The 21,695-nt window shown below is 41.6% G+C and overlaps 1 protein-coding gene across 1 annotated transcript; it reads left to right on the forward strand.

The window, feature by feature from the left end:
• Nucleotides 1-659: 659 nt before the first annotated feature.
• Nucleotides 660-6,148, forward strand: MGST3 (microsomal glutathione S-transferase 3). The gene is made up of 5 exons (XM_065885404.1): nucleotides 660-777; nucleotides 1,888-1,961; nucleotides 2,815-2,872; nucleotides 5,125-5,197; nucleotides 5,903-6,148. Exons 1-5 carry the CDS (start codon nucleotides 661-663, stop codon nucleotides 6,037-6,039), a joined length of 459 nt encoding a protein of 152 aa, XP_065741476.1. The 5' UTR covers nucleotide 660; the 3' UTR covers nucleotides 6,040-6,148.
• Nucleotides 6,149-21,695: the final 15,547 nt, after the last annotated feature.

A 21,695-nucleotide genomic window follows, 5' to 3' on the forward strand; every position in this document is an offset into this window, starting at 1 on the left:
TGCTCTGGCTTTCAAAGAACTATAACTGATCCCTTCCCTACCAGTGTGATATTTCTGCTGCTGTACCAGTACGTGCCTCAGGATCCAAGGGAGGCCCTAGGGTTCCTGCCCTGAGTGTCCCCGATGCCAACAGACATACAAGCGAAAAACTTGGAATCACTATGTACTTACTGACTATATTCTGTTTCTCTCTTTCTCTTTCTTTCTCTGTCTCTCTCCCTCTCTGTCTCTCTCTCTCTCTCTCTGTAACTTAGTATATCTTTTAGCATTTTGCCTTGCTAAATATTTTTTTAAATTGTGGTTTTTAGTGGCCAGACCATCCAATAGCAATGGCTACTGCAGTGGTTTAGATAAATCTCATACATGCGATGTTGATCAAAAGAACTCAGGCGCAAAAGGGAATATACAACGTGATCGTGAACTTTTCTGTGTGTATATTGCAGACTTGAATCATTTTTTAATTCTGTTGGGTGGTATACAGTAATATCGGTATACAGTAATATCTCTACCTCTTAGAACCACCAGGTCGCTCACGCCTCTTCTTGATCTGTAGGGATATGTTTGCTGGTAACAAAACATCCCACTCTTGAGGCCTCCTGCAGCTTGGAGCCCACAGTGCCAGGTGGCGGCCTAATGTGTTCTTTCTCCCACAGAGTCAGGATGGCCGTCCTCTCTAAGGAATATGGTTTCGTGATTCTAACTGGTGCTGCCAGCTTCCTAATGGTAACTCATCTAGCCATCAACGTTTCCAAGGCCCGCAAGAAGTACAAAGTGGAGGTGAGTGGGAACACAGTGGTGCCTCTGTGGGTTCGTCGCGGCAAGAACTTGTTTTCAGTTGTGGAGGGAAAGGTGAGGTGCTAGTGGTCAGCGGTGGCAGTTTCCGGCCTGTTCCTATTAGAAATTCTGCCCCTGTCTGGCAGGAGGAAGCCAAGAAATATGGGGCCCTTCTGGAGAGTCATTTCCATCTTGTTTTACTTTTGTCTCTTCTGTAAAAAGACCAGGTGTGCTTTTGGCTGGAGCTCTTTGCTAGGAAGACAGCTGTTTTCTAAAGGGGGTTAAATAGGAAATTCCCGGGCTGTCCAGTGGTTAGGACTCTGCGTTTTCACTGCCAAGGGCCCAGGTTCGATCCCTGTTTAGGGAACTAAGATCCCACAAGCTGCACAGAAAGAAAACGGGGGTTGGAGTTAAATAGCAGTTGTTTCCTGGTATGCCACTTTAAAATGACGTCTTCTGGTGATTTTCCTGTTTCCCAAGTAGAAACGAAGCACATGGTGCTGAGTTAGCCTGTGTTTGGACATCAGACATAGGGAGGAGGTCTACTGAATGCTTCCTTTAGCTCTAGCTGATCTAGAAGGGATAATTACTGAAGCTGTCCCTGGTGAGCAATTTAAAATGTCTACTTCTTTTGAGCAATTTCTAATTAGAGCTCCTTTTAAAGTTTTCACGTCTAGTTCATTATTTTGATGGACACATTGAAACTCTCACACACTCAGTTTCTGTTCCCCCATTAAGGGGAACCTTAAAAGGATGTGGTATTTGCTGACTCTTGGGAAGGAGCTATTTCCCAATGGCATCCTTGTAATCCATCCCAAAGCCACCAGTGGTGGCATAACGTCAACAAAAACCCTGAATTTGGCACAAGCCGCCTCTATCCCTTGAATGGCACAGACATATATTCTCGTCACTGGATATTAATAGACACAGATTGAATCTGCCTCTGAGAATGAGACCTCTGTCACCACATGCATGTAAGCAGAAACGGAATGATCATCTTACCAAGGTTATGGCAGAAGATGCTTTGGGATACATTATCTTTAAGGTTGATTTTAACTCTCAGCACTGAATGCTACACCTGACCATTTGATCACACACACTTTGTTTTAACAGTATCCTACAATGTACAGCAATGACCCTGAAAACGGACACCTCTTCAACTGCATTCAGCGGGCCCACCAGAACACGTGAGTGCTGGCCCTGCCCGGCCCCCAAGACATCTGCAGAGCGGGTGTTTTCTGTACAACACCTCAACCCTTGGTACTCTGTTTGCTGAGTAATAGCAATGATGATGATCATGAATACTCATCAAAAGTATCATTAAAAATGTATAAGTGAACAGATTAAATATTAAGCAAAGTTAAGAGTTGTTAGGATGGTGGGATTCTAGATAACCTTTTCTTTTTTTCTTCCATTTCTTTTATTTTTAATTGAAGTAAAATTGATTTACAATGTTGTTAATTTCTGCTGTACAGCCAAATGCTTCAGTTATAAATATATATATTCTTTTTTGATACTCTTTTCTATTATAGTTTATTACAGGATACTGAATATAGTTCCCTGTGCTATACAGTAGGACCTTGTTGTTTATCCATTCTATATATAATAGCTTACATCTGCTAAACCCAAACTCCCACTTCATCCCTCCCCCAATGCCCTTTTCAAATCTGAATTTAATGCTGCATTACTCTTCTGCGGTATTTGCACCACGTTCACTCTAAACTGATACTGAATCTCTCAGCCTAGGGGGTGAGAGGCTTTGAGCTCTGCAAGGAAATCTACTCTAATTCGCCCCATCAGTTTGTTAGATTTGAGGTCTTTGACTCACTGTGTTCTCAGTTACCTCTAATCTAATCCCAAGCAGAGCAAAAGAAGGTGGATCTTAGTGGTCAGGCCTTCTGCCTCTGGTCAATGTTTATTTTTATTCTCAAGTTTCTAACTTGGCAAGTAAGAATGTAAAGGGTTCTTAGTTTTACGTAGACATACTTATATAGAGCACTTAAAAGGAAAAAAAAAACTTTTTTTTTTTATCTATTCCAGGTTGGAAGTGTACCCTCCCTTCTTATTTTTTCTAGCTGTCGGAGGTGTTTACCACCCAGTAAGTTTTTCCGGGGAGGGGGTTCATCTAATTAGATTGAATAGATTTAATTCACTGAGCCATTCAGGAGGGAAGAGGAAATGAAAATTTAATGAACATCTTCAATGTCTAGGCACCATGTATTTAAAAGAATTTCAGTTACTTCTTACAAAGTTCCTTAAAGTAGGTAGCATTTTTCCCGTGTTTTACAGATAAGGAGAAACCTCTTGGATACTATGTAACTTTCTCAAGATCAAATAGCTACAGAGTAGATGAATCAGAATTTGATCCCAGGTCTCTCTGATCCTAGGAGGTTCATGTCCATTGAGTTTTCCTTTGCCACATTATTCATGCAACGAACATTTCCTGGACACCGGAAGTTACTGCAGTGAACAAAACAGGCAAAGACACCTGGTTTCGTGGAGCTGACTATTAGTTGGGGGTCGCAGACAAAAAGCAATTCAAGGACATCGCGTAGCATGTTAGAAGGTGATGCGCCCCACAGAGGAAGCAAAAGCAGGGATGGTGGAAAGGGAGTGCCTGGGGACTGGGGGGGACAGTGCTGAGTGGGGCAGTCAGGAGGAGCGCCTTGTTGCGAAGGTGACACTTAAGCAGTAGGTGAGGGAGCAGGTGCTGCAGATGTCTCCAGACACCTCCAGGCAGGAGACGAGCAAGGGCGAGGCCCTGGGGCAGGAGCCTGGCTGGTCTGTGTGGTGCACAGTGAGTAAGGGCGGCTTCAGTGGTGAGCAGGAGGTGAGGGCTGGAGGTGAGGGTGGACCTCGGGGCCTTGTGGCCCGCTAAGGCCCTTGTGAGCCTTAGGTTTGGTCTGCACTACACCTTATCTAAATAAAGCAAGTTTATCTGAGCCTGATTAGTTGCCATTGGGATCTTGCCTTACACATAAAGTGTTTCCTTTTCAGGGCCCAGATTTCCCCTCCACTGAGTTCAGACCAGAGTGCTGGCACCTCACATTTCTGGTTCTGAGACTTTCATAAGCCTCTGGTCTGTACCTGAATGGCCTTGTGCTTTTTTTGTCAGCTGCCAGAATGGCACATCTATAGTTCATGACCTCAAAGTCTTGTATTTGTTTCAAAGAAAAGTCTGCTACTCTCTTAGAGAGGATATTTCTTTCTTGTGCCTCTAAAGAGCCCCAGTCCTAGCAAGTAACTAGGCTAACTGGTCTAAACAGACTAGCTGGTCTCTCTAGGCGTCACCTGATGTCCGCCCCAGCCCCGTTCCTGTCCCACTCCCCTAGATCCTATTCCTTGTGCTTAGTTCTTGGAAATACTCTGAGACTACTCCGAAGACAAGCACCTGATATTGTTCCCGGGTTGATGGTAATTATGCGGCTTTAAAGAGAGACCAGGCAGAAACTACAGAGCTTCTAGATAGGGACTTGTATGCCTGGGGGTTTATTTATAGTTGTTTCATTCTCCTACTGATACTTAACTTCCATTAAATCATCAAAAAAAAACAAATAAAAATTATAAAGTAGGAACCTCACCCCCACTGATGCCACTGCTAAATTGAAAGGACAGTTGGGGACAGTGACGCACAGTGACTCATGTCCTCACACACCCTCTCTCTTCCTCTCCCCTGTCTCCTTTAGACCAAATGGGTTCGTCACCCCAGCAGGGTGTCCAAATGGAAGGATTTCCCATGTTGCATGAGTTTTCACTCTCTCTTCCCAAGGGTGTTGGGAATGGGGAGACTTTCCCCTCCAACACCACATGTTCTGGGATTCACAACATGACACACTCCCCCGACTTTTTCTAGTGGAGCCCCATGCCTATGCGTGGGCCGCAGCACAGCCCCTTAGAGCCCTCCCAGGGGAGACCTGGCTGAGACGAAGCAGCACACAGCCGTGGAGTGCACAGTCCATCTCCTGTCCACAGGGCTCCTCCCCTAGTCCTGCCTTTCAGTCGGTTTCCTCTCCTGGCTTACTCTGTGACCCTCAGGCCTGCCTCTCCTTCCCCTGTGCTCTAGCACACTGAGTCCCCTGGGGCAGGCCGGGAGATTCCTCCCATCCCACCTACCTAGGAGAAGGCCAGCAATCACCTCCCAGGTCTCTGAGCAGTTCATAGAAGGATCACAGCGCTTTGATTTTCCTGACTGAAACAACTTCATTCTACCCTAACTTTGGTAGGGAGTATTTTACTATATCCATGAAACTGTTAACTTTTTGTTAAAACGTTCTGTAATCAATCCTAGATGTTAATAAAATTCTGCCCGTTTCTTTCATGCAAATAACTAATGGAGCCCTTTTATTTTAGCGTGTAGTTTCTGGCTTGGGCTTGGCCTGGATTGTTGGACGAGTTCTTTATGCTTATGGCTATTACACAGGAGGTAAGGACATGTTGACATCTGTCAAGGAAACAAATTTAAAATCTTATATTACTACATTTTTCTGTTTAGCAGGGCTTTAAGAAAAGGGAAAGTAACTTGATATTTGGGTGAAAGATCTGTTATCTTCTTTTTATTAACCTTTGAATAGTAACAAAGCGCATTCTGCATTTTCAGTGTGTCAATTGCTGTTCTAAGAACTTTGCATATGCTGTTTAGCCTTACAACAATTCTCTGACATAGATAATATTATTTTATAGATGAGGAAACTGAGGCTGAGAAAGATTAAGACTCTAGGTCACAGAGCTACTAAGTGTAAACTGGAAAGCCAGGATTCAAACCCAGGCAGTCTGAGCCCAGATCCCCTGCTCCTAATCAGTGCTATAAATGGTGTGCCTGAGAGAAGGAGGAAGAGATTCTTCTGGCTGTCCTTACCTCTCGGGAGAGGGAAAACTCCAAAAGATCCTGGAGCAGAGGTGCTCTAATTATTATCCCTTAATGTGTTTTAAAGTTCAATACTGTTGTGGCACACGACTTTGCATGCAGTATCTGACATACTGACAGCTTAGGCTGAAGAGCTGGTTGACCTCCTAAGACTAGATGGTCTAATGTACAGCTCCAGGTGCCTTGACAGAATGGCTGGTGGATGTTGACAGCATTGTCACTCTGGAACACCCCCAGTAACTTCTGCTCTTTCCTCTTTTTTAGAACCTAGAAAGCGGAAACGGGGAGCCCTGAGCTTCATCGCCCTCATTGGCCTGATGGGCACCACTGTGTGCTCTGCTTTCCAGCATCTTGGTTGGGTTAGAACTGGCTTGAGCAGTGGGTGCAAAAGCTGCCATTAAAGAGTTATAGGGTGTTTTGAACCTCTCATTCATTTTGAGTGACTTTTATTTTCAGTGACTTTTTTTTTTCCCTAAATAAAAACTTACCTGGCATCAGCCTCATACCTAACCCTGACTCTATCACTTATTTCTTTTTGAGTCTTTATCTAAAATATAAGTAGCCTGTTCCTAGTAGATGAGAGAGGGGCCACAGGTATTAAGCACCCCTTCTCACCCTGCCAGAGGATGTTTACTTAATGTGTGAGCTGGAAAAAAGTCTAATTGTGGAAATATGTTCATAGTCAGGCCACAGCAGTGAAAAACTGGGGCTCGAAGAAAGTCTTTTACTGCTAGTTATGATATAAGATTATCTTATCACTTGCTAATACATAGGATAACAATAGGATTTTTTTAAAAAATCTCGATTGAAGATTGCTTCTAATGCTTAAAAACTGAAATGATAGACTAAATTTAAGGTTATGAAACTTAATAGAGATGAATCTAATTTCCTGCATTTGGATGCAAAGATCTGATTGCATAGGTACAAATGGGGAAGGACACCCTTAGCAACAAAATATGGAAGACTTAAAAGGTTTTAGCTGACTTGGAGAACAATGCGAGTTGGCAGAATGAGATGGCTGTTCCAGAAATGAATGTGGCCCTAAACTACTTGACCGTAATAGTGTCTAGATCTGTGCTTTCCAATACAGCCACTAGCCACATAAGACGATTTACATTTAAATTTATGCTATACTATATAAATAAAACAAACAAAAATATCAGCTCTTTAGTTGCTCTAACCACATTTCAAGTGTTCAGTAGCCTTTGAGGATTCGATAGGATTTGAACCCAGGCCTGACTCTCAAATCCATGCTTTTTCCATTGTACCCCACTACCACTTTGAGGAGCTAAAACATTTAAGGATAGAATGCCCTGGTCAGCAATTGAAGATGGTCAGCTTTGGCCAGGTGACTGCCTGGAGTCCTCAGGGCATTGGATGAAAAAGCTGGACTAGATCAGTGTTTGTTCATGAGAAATTTTCACCAGTGGAGAGCAAAATAAGAAAAATGAGGACTGTTTTCATAAAGCTTTAACTTGTATTCTTTTTTACATTAAAATGTGCCTTTATGAAATGATGGTGGTGATGAATAGTACGGTGTTTTTGTTCCTGACTTAAAAAGATAATATAATTAAAAACTTGTAATAAGCTAGGGTTGTGGTTTGGGTTGTTTTTTATTTTGATATTTGCCTTTTTGGTTTTTGTTTGATAAGAAATGCACCTAAAGAAATTGGAGAACTTGTTAAGGTTTCTTTTCTCATCGGAGTATAGGAGGCATCAGTGAAGCAGGGCAGGGGAGACATGGAGACAAAGTTGGGTTTTCACCTTTGTTTGAAGTCTTAACAGGGTATGCTTTTCAAAGTAATATGATCCATCTTTGTCATTTTGCTATTATAGAATGGGCCCAAAGGAAGTTTTATAAGGAACCCAACACATGAAAGGGTGCTGTGGTTGAAGTGGGGAACCCAGAGCTCTGCCTTTTCATTTCCCTGTTTCCTCCACCAACACACTTCCAGGGCACGCAAGGGCTGGGCAGAATCCAGTGTGTATCAATGCCATAGAGAATAACCATGCCTGGCAAGCTAGTTTCTATTAAATTCCCTGGTCTCGTGGAGAAAAAAAAAAGGGCATAAGTACTGCTTCCACTCACTGCTGTTCCACAGGGTACATTCCAAAGAGTCAGTTTATTTCTATGGAAAAACACATTCTGAGTTCTGTTACAGGTGGAAATTAGAGAACCATACCAGTCTACCGTTGCTCCATACTGAACCTCAAGTATCCCCCCCTCCGCAGGTAGCTATATGCCTTTGAGTTTATTAGCCTCCCTAAGCCTCCATTTGCTCAGCTGTAGGTTGAGGATAATGATAATACTTACTGTATAAGGTTCTTTTTTTAAAATTGAAGTATAGTTGATTTACAATGCTGTGTTAGTTTCTGGTATACAGCAAAGTAATTCAGTTTCATATATATATATATTCTTTTCAGATTCTTTTCCATTATAGTTTATTACAAGACACTGAATACAGTTCCCTGTGCTATACAGTAGGTCCTTTTTGCTTATCTATTTTACATATAGTTTGTATCTGCTAAGCCCAAATTCCTAACTTATCCCTCCCCCATCCCCTTTCCCCTTTGGTAACCGTAAGTTTGTTTTGTATGTCTGTGAGTGTATTTGTTTTATAAATAAGTTCATATGTATCATTTTTTAGATTCCACATATAAGTGATATTATTTGATATGTCTTTGTCTGACTTATTTCACTTAGTATGATAATCTCTAGATCCATCCATGTTGCTGCAAATGGCATTATTTCATTTTTTTCATACCTGAGTAATATTCCATTATACACACACACACACACACACACACACACACACACACACACACCACATCTTCTTTATCCATTCATCTGTCAATGGACATTTAGATCGCTTCCATGTCTTGGCTATTGTAAATAGTGCTTCTATGAGCATTGGGGTGCATGTATCTTTTCGAAGTATGGTTTTCTCCAAATATATGCCCAGGAGGGGGACTGCTGGATCACATGGCAACTCTATTTTTAGTTGTTTAAGGAGCCTCCATACTGTTCTCCATAGTGGCTGTACCAATTTACGTTCCCACCAACAGTGTCGGAGGGTTCCCATTTCTTCACACCCTCTCCAGCATTTATTATTTGTAGACTTTTCGATGATGGCCATTCTGACCAGTGTGAGGTGATACCTCACTGTAATTTTGATTTGCATTTTTCTAATCCATTGCTAATTAGCAGTGTTGAGCTTTTTTTTATGTCTGTTAGCCATCTGTATGTCTTCTTTGGAGAAATGCCTGTTTATGTCTTCTGCCCATTTTCTGATTGGGTTTTGTTTTTCTGGTTATTGAGCTGTATGAGCTGTTTGTATATTTTGGAAATTAAGCCCTTGTGGGTTGCACCGTTTGCAAATATTTTCTCCCTGTCTATAGGTTGTCTTGTCACTTTATGGTTTCCTTTGCTGTGCAAAAGCTGATAAGTTTGATTAGGTCCCATTTGTTTATTTTGCTTTTATTTCTATTGCCTTGGCAGACTGACCTAAGAAAACATTGCTATGATTTATATCAGAGAATGTTTTGCCTATGTTCTCTTCTAGGAGTTTTATGGTGTAATGTCTTATATTTAAGTCTTTAAGCCCTTTTGAGTTTATTTTTGTGTATGGTGTGAGGGAGTGTTCTAACTTCATTGATTTACATGCAGCTTTCCAACTTTCCCAACACCATTTGCTGAAGAGACTGTCTTTTCTCCACTGTATATTCTTGCCTCCTTTGTCAAAGATTAATTGACTGTGGGTGTGTGGGTTTATTTCTGGTCTCTCTGTTCTGTCCCATTGATCCATGTTTGTTTTTGTGCCAATACCATGCTGTTCTGATTACTGTAGCTTTGTAGTATTGTCTGAAGTCTGAGAGGGTCATGCCTCCAGCTTTGTTCTTTTTCCTCAGGATTGCTTTGGCAATCTGGGTCTTTCATGGTTCCATATAAATTTTAGGATAATTTGTTCTAGTTCTGTGAAAAATATCATGGGAAATTTGATAGGGATCACATTAAATCTGTAGATTGCTTTGGGTAGTGTAGCCACTTTAACAATACAAATTCTTCCAATCCAAGAGCATGGGATAACTTTCCATTTCTTTGAATCATCTTCAGTTTCCTTTATTCAAGGTTTTATAGTTCTCAGATATAAATCTTTCACCTCCTTGGTCAGGTTTATTCCTATGTATTTTTAAAATGTGATTTTAAAAGGGACTTTTTTCTTACTTTCCTTTTCTGATATTTCACTGTTAGCATAAAGAAATGCAACCAATTTCTGTATGTTAATCTTGTATCCTGCTACCTTGCTGAATTCGTTTTATCAGTTCTAGTAGTTTTTATTTGGCATCTTTAGGATTTTCTAAATATAGTATCATGTTATCTGCATGTAATGACAACTTTACCTCTTCCCTTCCAATTTGGATACCTTTTATATCATTTTCTTTTCTGATTGCTGTGGCAAGGATTTCCAGTACTATGTTGAACAGAAGTGGGCATCCTTCTCTTGTTCCAGATTTTAGCAGGAAGGCTTTCAGCTTTTCACCACTGAGTATTATGTTGACTGTTAATTGTGTTGAGATATGTTCCCTCTATACCCACTTTGGTAAGAGTTTTTATCATGAATGGATGTTGAATTTCATCAATTGCTTTTTCTGTGTCTATTGAAATGATCATGTGGTTTTTGTCTTTTCTTTTGTTGATGTGGTGTATCACATCAATTGACTTGTGTATTTTTTAAAATCAAATCGTATTGGGAGAAGTAATTTATTTTATGGAAAAGTTTTAAGGCTTATCCCATTGAAACAAAGGAAAAGTTGAACTAAAGTAAACTTTACAATAGATTATATTGCATGAGCTCCAACAGGTAATGGGAAATATATGTACATATTAGATTACATATACTTTGAATAAACAAAGAAGTATTACTATGATGTTAATATTTTCATGTGACCAACACTGAAGGATAAATTATGCTTGTAACTGGACTATAAATTAACAGTTCACCTGATTTCTCTATGCCAAGAGTAAAGACTTCTGACTTTTGATTAGATAGCTATAAGCTGCATACTTTTTCCAAGTAAACTAAGCAGTTTTGTTTTGTTTTGATTTGCATATGTTGAGCCATCCTTGTGACCCTGGGGTCATGGTGTATGATCATTTTTATGTTTTGTAGGATTTGGTTTTCTAATATTTTTGTTGAGAATTTTTGCATCTGTACTCATCAGAGATATTGGCCTGTAGTTTTCTTTTTTGTTAGTGTCCTTGGTTTTGGTATCAGGGTGATGATGGCTTTATAGAATGACTTTGGGAGTGTTCCCTCCTCTTCAGTCGTTTGGAAGAGTTTGAGAAGGATTGGTATAAGTTCTTCTTTGTATGTTTGGTAGAATTTTCCAGTGAAGCCATCCGGTCCTGGACTTTTCTTTGCAGGGAGTTTTTTAAATTGCAGATTAGTGATTGGTCTGTGCAAATTATCTACTCCTTCTTGATTCAGTTTTGGTGGGCTGTATGTTTCTAGAAACTTGTCCATTTCTTCTAGCTTGTTCAATTTGTTGACATATAATTGTTCATAGTATTCTCTTATGGTTTTTAATATTTCTGTGGTATCAGTTGTTATTTCTCTTCTTTCATTTATTTTATTTGGATCCTCTTTCTTTTCATCTTGGTGAGCCTGGCCAGAGGTTTATCAATTTTATTTTTTCAAAAAACATGCTCTTGGGACTTCCCTGGTGATGCAGTGGTTAAGACTCTGCCTGCCAATGGTCCGGGAAGATCCCACATGCCGCGGAGCAACTAAGCCCGTGTGCCACAACTACTGAGCCTGCACTCTAGAGCCCCCACACCACAACTACTGAAGCCTGTGCACCCTAGAGCCCACATGCTGCAACTACTGAGCCCATGCTCCACAACAAGGGGTACCACTGCAATGAGAAGCCTGTGCACTGCAACGAAGAGTAGCCCCTGCTCACAACTAGAGAAAGTCTGTGCGCAGCAATGAAGACCCAACTCAGCCAAAAAAAAAGCAACATGCTCTTGATTTGATTTTTTTCTATTGTTTTTTACTCTCTATTTTATTTATTTACTCTTTGATCTTTATTATTTCCTTCATTCTGCTGACTTTAGGTTTTGTTTGTTCCTTTTCTAATTCTTTTAGGTGGTAGGTTAGGTTGTTTTGAGATTTTTCTGTTTTTTGATTAAGGCCTGTATTGCTATGAACTTCCCTCTTAGGACTGCTTTTGCTGCATCCCATCGATTTTGTTTAGTTGTGTTTTCATTGTCAGTTGTCTCAAGGTATTTTTTAAATTTCTTCTTTGATTTCATTGTTGACCCATTGGGTTTTTTTAGTAGCGTGTTTAGTCTCCATGTAATCATTTTTTTTCCTTGTTTCTCTTTCTGTGGGTTTTTTTTTTTTTTTTTTTGGTCTGTGTTGGGTCTTCACTGCTGCACAGGCTTTCTCTAGTTGCAGCAAATGGGGGCTACTCTTTCTTGTGGTGTGCGGGCTTCTCATTGTGGTGGCTCCTGTTGTTGCGGAGCATGGGCTCTAGGCGTGCAGGCTTCAGTAGTTGCAGCATACAGGGTCAGTAGTTGTGAATCGCGGGCTTAGCTGCTCCGTGGCATGTGGGATCTTCCCAGACCAGGGATCGAACCTGGGTCCCCTGCGTTGGCAGGTGGATTCTTAACCACTGCGCCACCAGGGAAGTCCCTGTGGTTGATTTTTAGTTTCATGCTGTTGTCAGAAAAGATGACTGAAATCATTTCTACCCTCTTAAATTTGTTGAGGTTTGTTTTGTGTATTAGTATGTGGTCTATCCTAGAGAATGTTCCATGTGTGCTTGAAAAGAATGTGTATTCTGTTTTTTTTTTTTTGGATGTAATGTCCTGAAAATATCAATTAAGTCTAACTGTTCTATTGTGTCATTTAGGATCTCTTTTGCCTTATTGATTTTCTGTCTGGAAGATCTGTCCCTTGATGTCAGTGGGGTGTTAACGTCTCCTACTATTATTGTATTCCCATCAATTTCTCCCTTTATGTCTGTTAGTATTTGTTTTATGTATTTAGGTGCTCCTATATTGGGAGCATATATGTTAAGAAGTATAATATCCTCTTCTTTTATTGATCCTTTTATCATTATATAGTGTCCTTTTTTATCTTTCTTTATAGTCTTGTTTTAAAGTCTATTTTTTTCTGATATGGATCTTGCTACCCTCGCTCTCCTTTTATTCCCATTTGCAAGAAATCTTTTTCCATCCCCTCACTTTCAATCTGTGTGTCCTTCGTCCTAAAGTGGATCTCTTATAGGCAACATATTGTAGGCTCTTGTTTTATTATCCAATCTGCCACTCTATGTCTTTTAATCAGAGCATTTAGTCCATTAACATTTAAGGTAATTAATAGATATGTATTTTTTTTTGCCATTTTAAACCTTGTTTCCCAGTTGATTTTGTATTTCTTCTTTGTTCCTTTCTTTTTGTTTTTCATTTTGTGGTTTGATGGTTATTTTTATATTATGCTTGAGTTCTCTTCTTTTTGGTTTTTGTGAATCTATTGTATGTTTTTGTTTGTGGTTACCCTGGTTTTCAAGTATGTTAACCCATTACTATATCTATTTGCTTTAGATTGGTAGTCATATAAGCTCAAACACATTCTAAGAAAAAATCTGTATTTTTCTTACTCCCATCCCCCACATTTTATGATTCTGATATCCTCTTTTACATCTTCATGCTTATCCTTTTGCTGTTCATTGTAGTTATAATCACTTCCACAAAAATTATTTTGATTTTTTTAAAATCTATATACTGGCTTATTTTAGTGTTTTACTTTCCTATTGTGATTTTCTCTTTCCTTTATAGATTCTTGCTTCTTTTCTATTTAGAGAAGATTCTCAATCTTTCTTTCAGGATAGATTTAGTCTTGCTGTACTTTAAAATTTTTGCATGTCTGAGAAATTCTTTCTCTCTCCTTGTATGATCAGGCCACCCAAGACGGTTGTTCTCCTGCTCTCTGTACATCCCCTGCTCAACCAGTGCCTGCTTCACCTATACCCTACTCACATGACTGACCTTCCTACACATACTTGCCCCCACCTCAGCTAGTTCTTCCTACATATTTGCCCCTAGCTAATGACTGTTCTAACCTTTAGATCAGAATATCTCCACCATGACTGATAGCTTATCAAAGGGGCAGTGACGGGGTGTTCCCCTCTGCTAGTTTCCCTGGTAACCAATGAGCCAACCTGACCTCAATTCTCCCTATAACTGGTAACCTTGCCCTCACCCCAGGAACAAAGATTGCCACCATGTCCTTCCCATCTGCCACACACAGTGGGGTGTTGCTCCAGGACCTTGCTTCAGTCATGTAAGATTCCCCCATCCGTTAAACCATTAATGTCTCTGTCACTGACTCGGGGCTCTTTCTTTGGTCTCAAGGATGGACAAGTACAGAGCTTGTAGGCCTGCGGGGTGCAGCCCAACAATTGACAAAGCCAGCAAGGAGACCCAGGAAACTCCTGTGGGCACAGAGATATCAGGAAATAAGGACAGGGAATGGAAAGTTGCAGGGACTGTCCACTAACACATGGGGTACAAAAGTTGTGGGAGAAATCCCAGTGTGGCCGTCCACTACACATGGGGCCCATAAGTTGCAGGGGAAATCCTGGGGTGGCTATCCACTAGTATGTGGGGCCCTGTGGTGGCTGTCCTTGATGAATGAGGGCTGCCAAGAGAGTATGGAGAACAATGGCCTAATGGCTCTGCTACTGTATTAAAATGAGCCTTTTGTAATTGGTTTGGCTTTAATCTTGGGTGTGTGCATGAGTGCCCCAGTATATGAGTCCAAATCCTGTTGTCTCTCCTTGGTTTTGACCCTTGTTAGGGGGTCCTGGTAACTTGAGTGCTGATGCATGTTCCTCTGAAAGTGATGGATATGAATGTGAGTGAATGATATGTACTATTGTCTATCACTATTATTTGTTTAAACTGAATTAGCTATTCAGAAATTGAAAAAATTCCATGAAAATGTCCAAGATGGGACTCTTGACATTCTAAAACTGGTTTCTGCATATGCCATTAGAGGAAATTAGCTTTCTAGAAGGAAATGGTATTTCTCTTCCTGTGCCTTTGAGATGTAAATAATCTACCTGAGAGTGAAGGGGGAAAAAGAGACCCTCTTAAATTCTAGGAAAACTGTGAGGTCTCTGTGTCTATATAGATATATGTATGTCTATGTGTACCTTATAAATATGATGTGTCTCTGTCTCCAAATGGCATGGCGAAGATTGGTTTGTGGATGAGCTCTGTTTAATTGGCTTAAAAGAAATTAAGCACTTACATAAATTCTCTGAAAGATAAAAGAAACTGTCCAGAATGAATTTCAGGTTCACATGATCTGGGAAATATTCAGTACTGAACTGATATCTGCTATTGAAACTACTTAAGCTTGTTGGCTTGATTAATATAGATATGTCTTTAGAGTCATCGGTGTTAAGTATAATACTTCTGTTGTACCTAGGTTTACAAGAGGTAAAATAAGACCTTAATATATCTGTTGCAAATCTGTCAGCAAGGAAAATAACTTGAGGACTTCCCTGGTGGCGCAGTGGTTAAGAATTCGCCTGCCAATGCAGGAGACACAGGATCGAGCCCTGGTCCGGGAAGATCCCACGTGCTGCTGTGGAGCAACTAAGCCAGTGTGCCACAACTCCTGAGCCTGCCCTCTGGAGCCCACATGCCACAACTGCTGAAGCCCGTGCGCCTAGAGCCCATCTCTACAACAAGAGAAGCCACCACAATGAGAAGCCCATGCACCACAACGAAGAGTAGCCTTCGCTCACCACAACTAGAGAAAGCCTGCACACAGCAGCGAAGACCCAACGCAGCCAAAAATTAATTAATTAAAAAAATAAAAGAACTTGATATAATGAAACTTTAAGGAAATGTAAATGAGATAAGAGGTTTGGGACAAACTCTAGGAATTACTATGTTTTGGGAATGTCTATCTAAAATAGTCTCTCCAGATTTTGACAACTTGAAACTAAATGAAGAGAATTCATTGACTGTCTGGGTCATTTCAAATAGGATAAAATATTGGAACATTAATTGCCAGGTGGGTCTAAGTTTACCTACCTTTGCCTTCTTAGGAGAGGAAGACTAAAGCGTAAGTTTTCCAATCAGGAAATGCTGGTATAAAAAAAGTTCACAATTACTTACTCCTTGGTTTTTGCCAGAGATTAAGGTTTTTAAGGGTTAAGATTATAATGTCATAATTCTAGTTATTATAACCAAGTTTCTTTATTGATTACATTGTAATCAGGTGTTTAACTATACCTTTTTAAGTCTTCTGTCATTTATAGACAATTATTGTTGTACTCTGATGCTCTTGCAAAAAGTGCTCCATCTTCAAGAAGATTCATAGGAAGGACTTTTTGACAAGCACAGGTCTCATAAGTTTCAGCTCATCGTGCTGAACTGGGTAAGAAATCAAACAATGCTAATGGAAAACCTGATGATTTCATAAAAAGTTAAAAGGATTCGTTACTGAGTGAACTGGTGTATATGGTTATAATTTTTATGGTTTTTGTCTGGAGTATTACTGGTTTTGATCTATGTTTTTCAGATATAGGGAAGCCCTTCCCTTCAAGTTAGTTACGACTTCCAGCAATTTGTTAAACTATACCTATGGGTAGAATTGAAACATTTTTCTTTTCTCTCTACCTGGTCCCTCCAGAAATTGAAGACTCTTGGGTTCCAAGCAGGTGAATGGGAAAGACTGTCTCCTGGCATGTGCAGGAATCTCAATATTTGGGGGACTTCTACAAGAGAGGACTCCACCGAGGCAGAGTTGATGGCAGGCCTTGGTATGGCTTTCCTGGCCTTGAAAGGCCTTTTGGGAACTCAGTCTGAGACTTCTGAGGAATTCCACAACAGCCAGTTTGGAGGAGCCTAGGTGGCCACTGTAGGTGTGATTTTGGACATATTCCTGTATTACTGAAAACTTGTTTTCTGAACTATATTACAGACCTGGACAAAAACGACAGGCAGGTGTGGTTGATACTATCTCAGAATACGGATACGGCTTGTATTTTGCTTAATGGTCATGATCTTCCCTGTGCTGTGCCTGTTAGGTGTCTTACATTTTGTCCCTAGCCTGAGTGGAGGAAATCTATTTGAGGACTGAGCAGCAACAATAACCTCACTGAAAAAAGAGTCTAATTGCTGGGTTAATGGCAACAGCAAGATGCCGTTGTTGTCTCCCTCTGGATTTCCGTGAAAAATCGACCTGGCTAATGTGACCATGTGGAGACGACTGACAGTGGCGGGGTGGGGTAGGGGCGGGGGAAGACCCTTACCATCTTCCTATCCCACATGCCAGTACGTCAGAAGGACCCTGTCGGTAAACACTACCATGTAACACATCATACACTTTGACTGCCCATGAGCCCCCCACCCAGGCTATGCTGTGTGGAGTGGAATAGGCTGGCTTCTGGACACACAAGTCCAACTAGTGTGATTAACTGTTTTTTTGTTGGGAAAGACCTAATGCGTCCACCCCTAACAAAACATGGGGTAACTGCTAACTCCACCAGAATGTATTTTTTAGAGCCGAGGCCTTCTCCTCCCCATGGGGGTTGCTCGGGATTTGTGAAAAACAGGGTTGGCCTTACCTTCTTTATAACCAGACAGGGCACTGCTGCTATTGACTCCCTCTCCATTACCCCAGTAAGTGCTTGGCTCCAAAATTTGCCCATATTCTGGCAAATGACTGTTCTTAGCCTACTAGGTATCTTACTCTTGATGCTCTTTGGCTGCTGCCATCTGTATTTGTGGCATCTGGCTGCAGTGCCCCCCTACATACCTGACCCCAGGGATATCACAGAAGAAGGGCAGACCAAGATTGTGAGGGTCGTGCAGCGTTATGTAGGGGTGGAGTGTATGATCAGGCCACCAAGATGGCTGCTCTCTGTACATCCCCTGCTCAACCAGTGCCTGCTTCACCTACACCCTACTCACATGACTGACCTTCCTACATACTTGCCCCCAACCCAGCTAGTGATTGTTCTAATCTTCAGATCAGAATATCTCCACCATGATAACTTATTAATGGGGTGGTGAAGAGCATGCCCCTCTGCTAGTTTCCCTGGTAACTGATAAGCCATCCTGACCTCAATTCCCCCAATAACTGGTAACCTCGCCCTCGCCCCAGGAACAAAGACTGCTGCCATGTCCTACCCACTGTCTGCCACACATGGTGGGGTGTCGTTCCAGGGTCTTGCTTCAGACATGAAAGATCCACCACCCATTAAACCACTGAGGTCTCTATCACTGACTCCAGGATCTTTCTTTGGTCTCAAGGATGGGCAAGTACAAGGCTTGTAGGCCTGCAGGGTGCCGCCCAACACTCCTTCTATTGTAAATGATACTCTCCCTGGGTAGAGCATCCTAGGTTGCAGATATTTCCCTTTCAGGACTTTGAATGTATCTTGCCACTCCCTCTGGCCTGCAACGTTTCTGTAGAGAAACCAGCTGATAGCCTTATGGAGGTTCCCTCTGTTTTTCTCTCGCTGCCTTCAGGATGCCTGCTTTAACTTTTCCCATTTTAATTATTAGATGTCTTGGTGTAGGTCAGTTTGGGTTCATCTTGTTTGGGACCTTCTGTGCTTCCTGTACCTGGATATCTGTTTCCTTCTTTAGGTTTAGGAAGTTTTCCACCAAAATTTCTTCAAGTACATTTTTGATCCCCTTTTTCTCCTTCTGGGATCCCTATTATGTGTAGATCGGCTCACTTTATATTATCCCATAGGTTTCATATATTGCTTTCATTTTTTTCGTTAGTCTGTCTGCTGTTCTGACTGGGTGATTTCAATTATTTTATCTTCCAGATCACTTATTCATTCTTCTGCATCATTTAGTTTGCCCATGGCCAGGACCGTCTGTGTAGGTCTGTTTTCTGCCTACCACAATGCAGCTACTGCACTGCCCTCCGAGCCTCTGAAGCTCCCTTTCTGTCCCAGCTGATCTCCCAGCCACTGAAGGGGCTTCCCAGAGTGAGGGAACTTTTCCTCTTTCACAGCTCCCTCTCAGGGGAGGTGCTGTCCTAATTACTTTTTTTTTTTTTTTTTTTACTTTGGGACAGGTGCTGTCCTAATTACTTCTTTTTTTTCCCTTTTGTCCTACCCGGTGATCTTTCTTACAGCTTTGGTTGTATGAGATCTTATGCCAGAGTTCAGCAGGTATTCTGTGAGAACTGTTCCACATGTAGATGTATTTTTGATGTATTTGTGGGAGGAGGTGAGTTCCACGTCCTTCTATCCCGCCATCTTGACCTCCACCTGTCCTTACTGTATAAGGTTCTTGAGGATCAAACCTAGCGCGGTGCTCCCGTGGCCAAGGGCCAGCTCAGTTTCCAGCACAAGGTGTGGTAGGAAGCAGGAGAGCCACCTGCTGGTGAAACTTCATCCATCAAAAGTCAGCAACCAGGTTATCTTCTTATGTTCCAAGGACACCCCCAGAGTTTGCCCCACTTTCCTTTCATCCCTATATCACTTGCCTCCAAAGATGCTCTCCTAACTCAGTCAAAAACAGCTCTCTCAGTTCCCTCTCTTAAGCAGCACTGTCCAATAGAACTTTCTGACATGATGGAAGTATTATTCAACTGCACTGTCCACTATAGTTACCACAACCCATGTGTGGCATCGAGTACTTGAAATGTGACGAGGGCAGCTAAAAACCTGAGTTTTTATTTAGTTTTAATCGTATTTAAATAGCTAAATGTGGCTAGTGGCGACTGTACTTGGATAGCACAGCAGTAAAGCAGTGGTTCTCAACCTTGTCTGTCCCCTAAATTCACCCCAGCAGGGACCTTTTAAGAATCCAGATGAGCAGACCACACCCCGAATCAATTAAATTAGAATCTCGGTATTTTTTAAGCTCTTTCTGGGTATTTCGATCATGTTGCTCTAAAACCAGCGTTTGGCAAACTATCCTGCGTAAGAACTTCCTGGGGGTCTTGTTAAAATGCAGATTCTGATTCAGAGGCCTGAGGTGAGACCTGAGATTCCACAGGTCAAACAAGCACAGGCTGCTGCCCCTGGGCCACACTGAGTACCAAGGCTCTACCCCAGCCCTTCGAATCCTTTCACTCACGCAAACATTAGGTACTTTCTGAGCCCAGTGCCATGACAGTTCTGGCTTTTAGAGTTTCCATTCTAATCGGAGAAATAATAAGCTTGTAATCTCAAACAGTGATAAATGCTTTGAAGTAAATGAAACAGTGTAGTGGGATAAGGATGTGTGCGGCCAACTGCAGATTTAAGGAGGTGAATGTTTAGTTTTTGGCTTTCAGGAGCCTACAGGTGAAGATCTAGAAAAACATGCTCTCTGGGGAAGAGGGACAGTGAGTGTGAGGCTCCTGAGGCAAGAAAAGGCCTGGCAGAGTAACGCACAGGTGACCGGGGAGAGTGACAGAGGGGGGAATCAGAGAAGGGCAGTGGTGGTCACGGTGAGGAGTTTGGACTGTGTTCTAACTGAACTAAAAGCCGCAGTAGGGCCTTAAGCAAGAGCATGAGGAATGCTGATTTACTCTGAAGAGATTTGCTCACTGCTGATCTGACTTTCTGATAGTTTTTCACAGCATCATTTAACTGCTAAGACTTGGTCTCCTCTTTCCCCTTTGCTGATTTTTTCCCCCTCACGCTGTAAAAAGAAATACAAAGATAGGTCTCTAGGTATAAGAAAAACCAAGGAATCATTTTTACTTCCGAGGAAAGCCAAACTCAGAACTACGCATTTCAGAGAAGCTAGGGTGGAGACTCTGCCATTGGAAGAAGCAGGCAAGGAACTCAGGGTTGCCCCCCTTCTCCGGAAGCTCCTGGTGGATGACTTCCGTGGATGGTGTCAGTAAACTGTAGCCCACCTTCCTTCTGCCAGATTCTTGCCTTAGGCAGCAAGAGGATTGAAGGTATAAGAAATAAAGAGCAGCAGGAGGAAAGAAGGGACCCAGTGGCCACCTTTTGTCTGAAAAAAACCTGCCGAAGTGAGAGACTGCCTCTGTTTGGAGTCACAGAAAAGCCAAGCCAGAGATCAGGACTCTGAGCTATTGCAAAGGAGTAAGCCAACATGGGTCTTGGTTTTCTTATTTCTCTCATTAATACAATTCCAAAACCATTTCTATCAGTAGCAGTTAAAGGACGCTGTAGCACAGGAAGCTGTCAACCAAATAAATCTTAAAATGCATATAAAAGGACATGAGTTGAATAAATTTACATGTGGCCTCATGAGGATACAGGGTTAGTTGGCAGTTATTACCTTTAAGAAAATCCTAGGAAAGACAGGCACCCAAATGTTAACAGTAGTTACCTCTAGGAGATAATATTAGACAGGAGAAGGAAAAAGAAGGGTACCTTCTGCTTAACTTTCAAAAGTTAATCAAAATACTAGTAGAGGTACTTCCTGGGTGGTCCAGTGGGTAAGACTCCATGCTTCCAATGCAGGGGGCGCGGGTTCGATCCCTGGTCAGGGATCTAGATCCCGCATGCCACAACTAAGAGCCTACATGCCACAACTAAGACTTTGCACGCCACAACTAAAGATCCTGCACACCACAACGAAGATCCTGTGTGCCGCAACTAAAGACCTGGTGGAGCCAAATAAATAAATATTAAAAAAAAAATACTAGTAGAGAAAAAGGAGACTCCAGGAGCATTTAACTAGATGATACAGCTTCTTCCACATCAAAGGAAGGCCTGGCTTCTTGGTTAAATCATGTTTCCTTAAGTGCATTTTGTACATATTATTACTCTCCTAAGATGCTTCATTAACAAACAAGAATCTTTGTTCAGGTAAATTTGTGAAGTACGATAGCTGATGACATCCTGGAACACACTTTGGACCACGCCGGGTGCGGTAGGCTGCATAATGCCCCCCACCAGCTATGTCACATCTTAAGTTTCAGGCCCTGTGAATATTTTATGGCAAAAGGACACTTTGCAGACATGATTATGTTAAGGATCTTGAGATAAAAGATTATTATGGACCATCTGGTGGGCCCTCAATGCTATCATAAGTGTC

Source organism: Phocoena phocoena, chromosome 1, assembly GCF_963924675.1.
Source record: "Phocoena phocoena chromosome 1, mPhoPho1.1, whole genome shotgun sequence".
NCBI classification, from domain to species: Eukaryota; Metazoa; Chordata; class Mammalia; order Artiodactyla; family Phocoenidae; genus Phocoena; species Phocoena phocoena.

What these genes read in the sequence shown, in the direction of transcription:
- MGST3 (XM_065885404.1), top strand. Translation starts at nt 661, where the DNA reads ATGGCCGTCCTCTCTAAGGAATATGGTTTCGTGATTCTAACTGGTGCT. An exon ending in GCAAGAAGTACAAAGTGGAG is followed by an intron (nt 778 to 1,887) that starts GTGAGTGGGAAC and finishes TTGTTTTAACAG; the next exon opens with TATCCTACAATGTACAGCAA. An exon ending in CAGCGGGCCCACCAGAACAC is followed by an intron (nt 1,962 to 2,814) that starts GTGAGTGCTGGC and finishes TATCTATTCCAG; the next exon opens with GTTGGAAGTGTACCCTCCCT.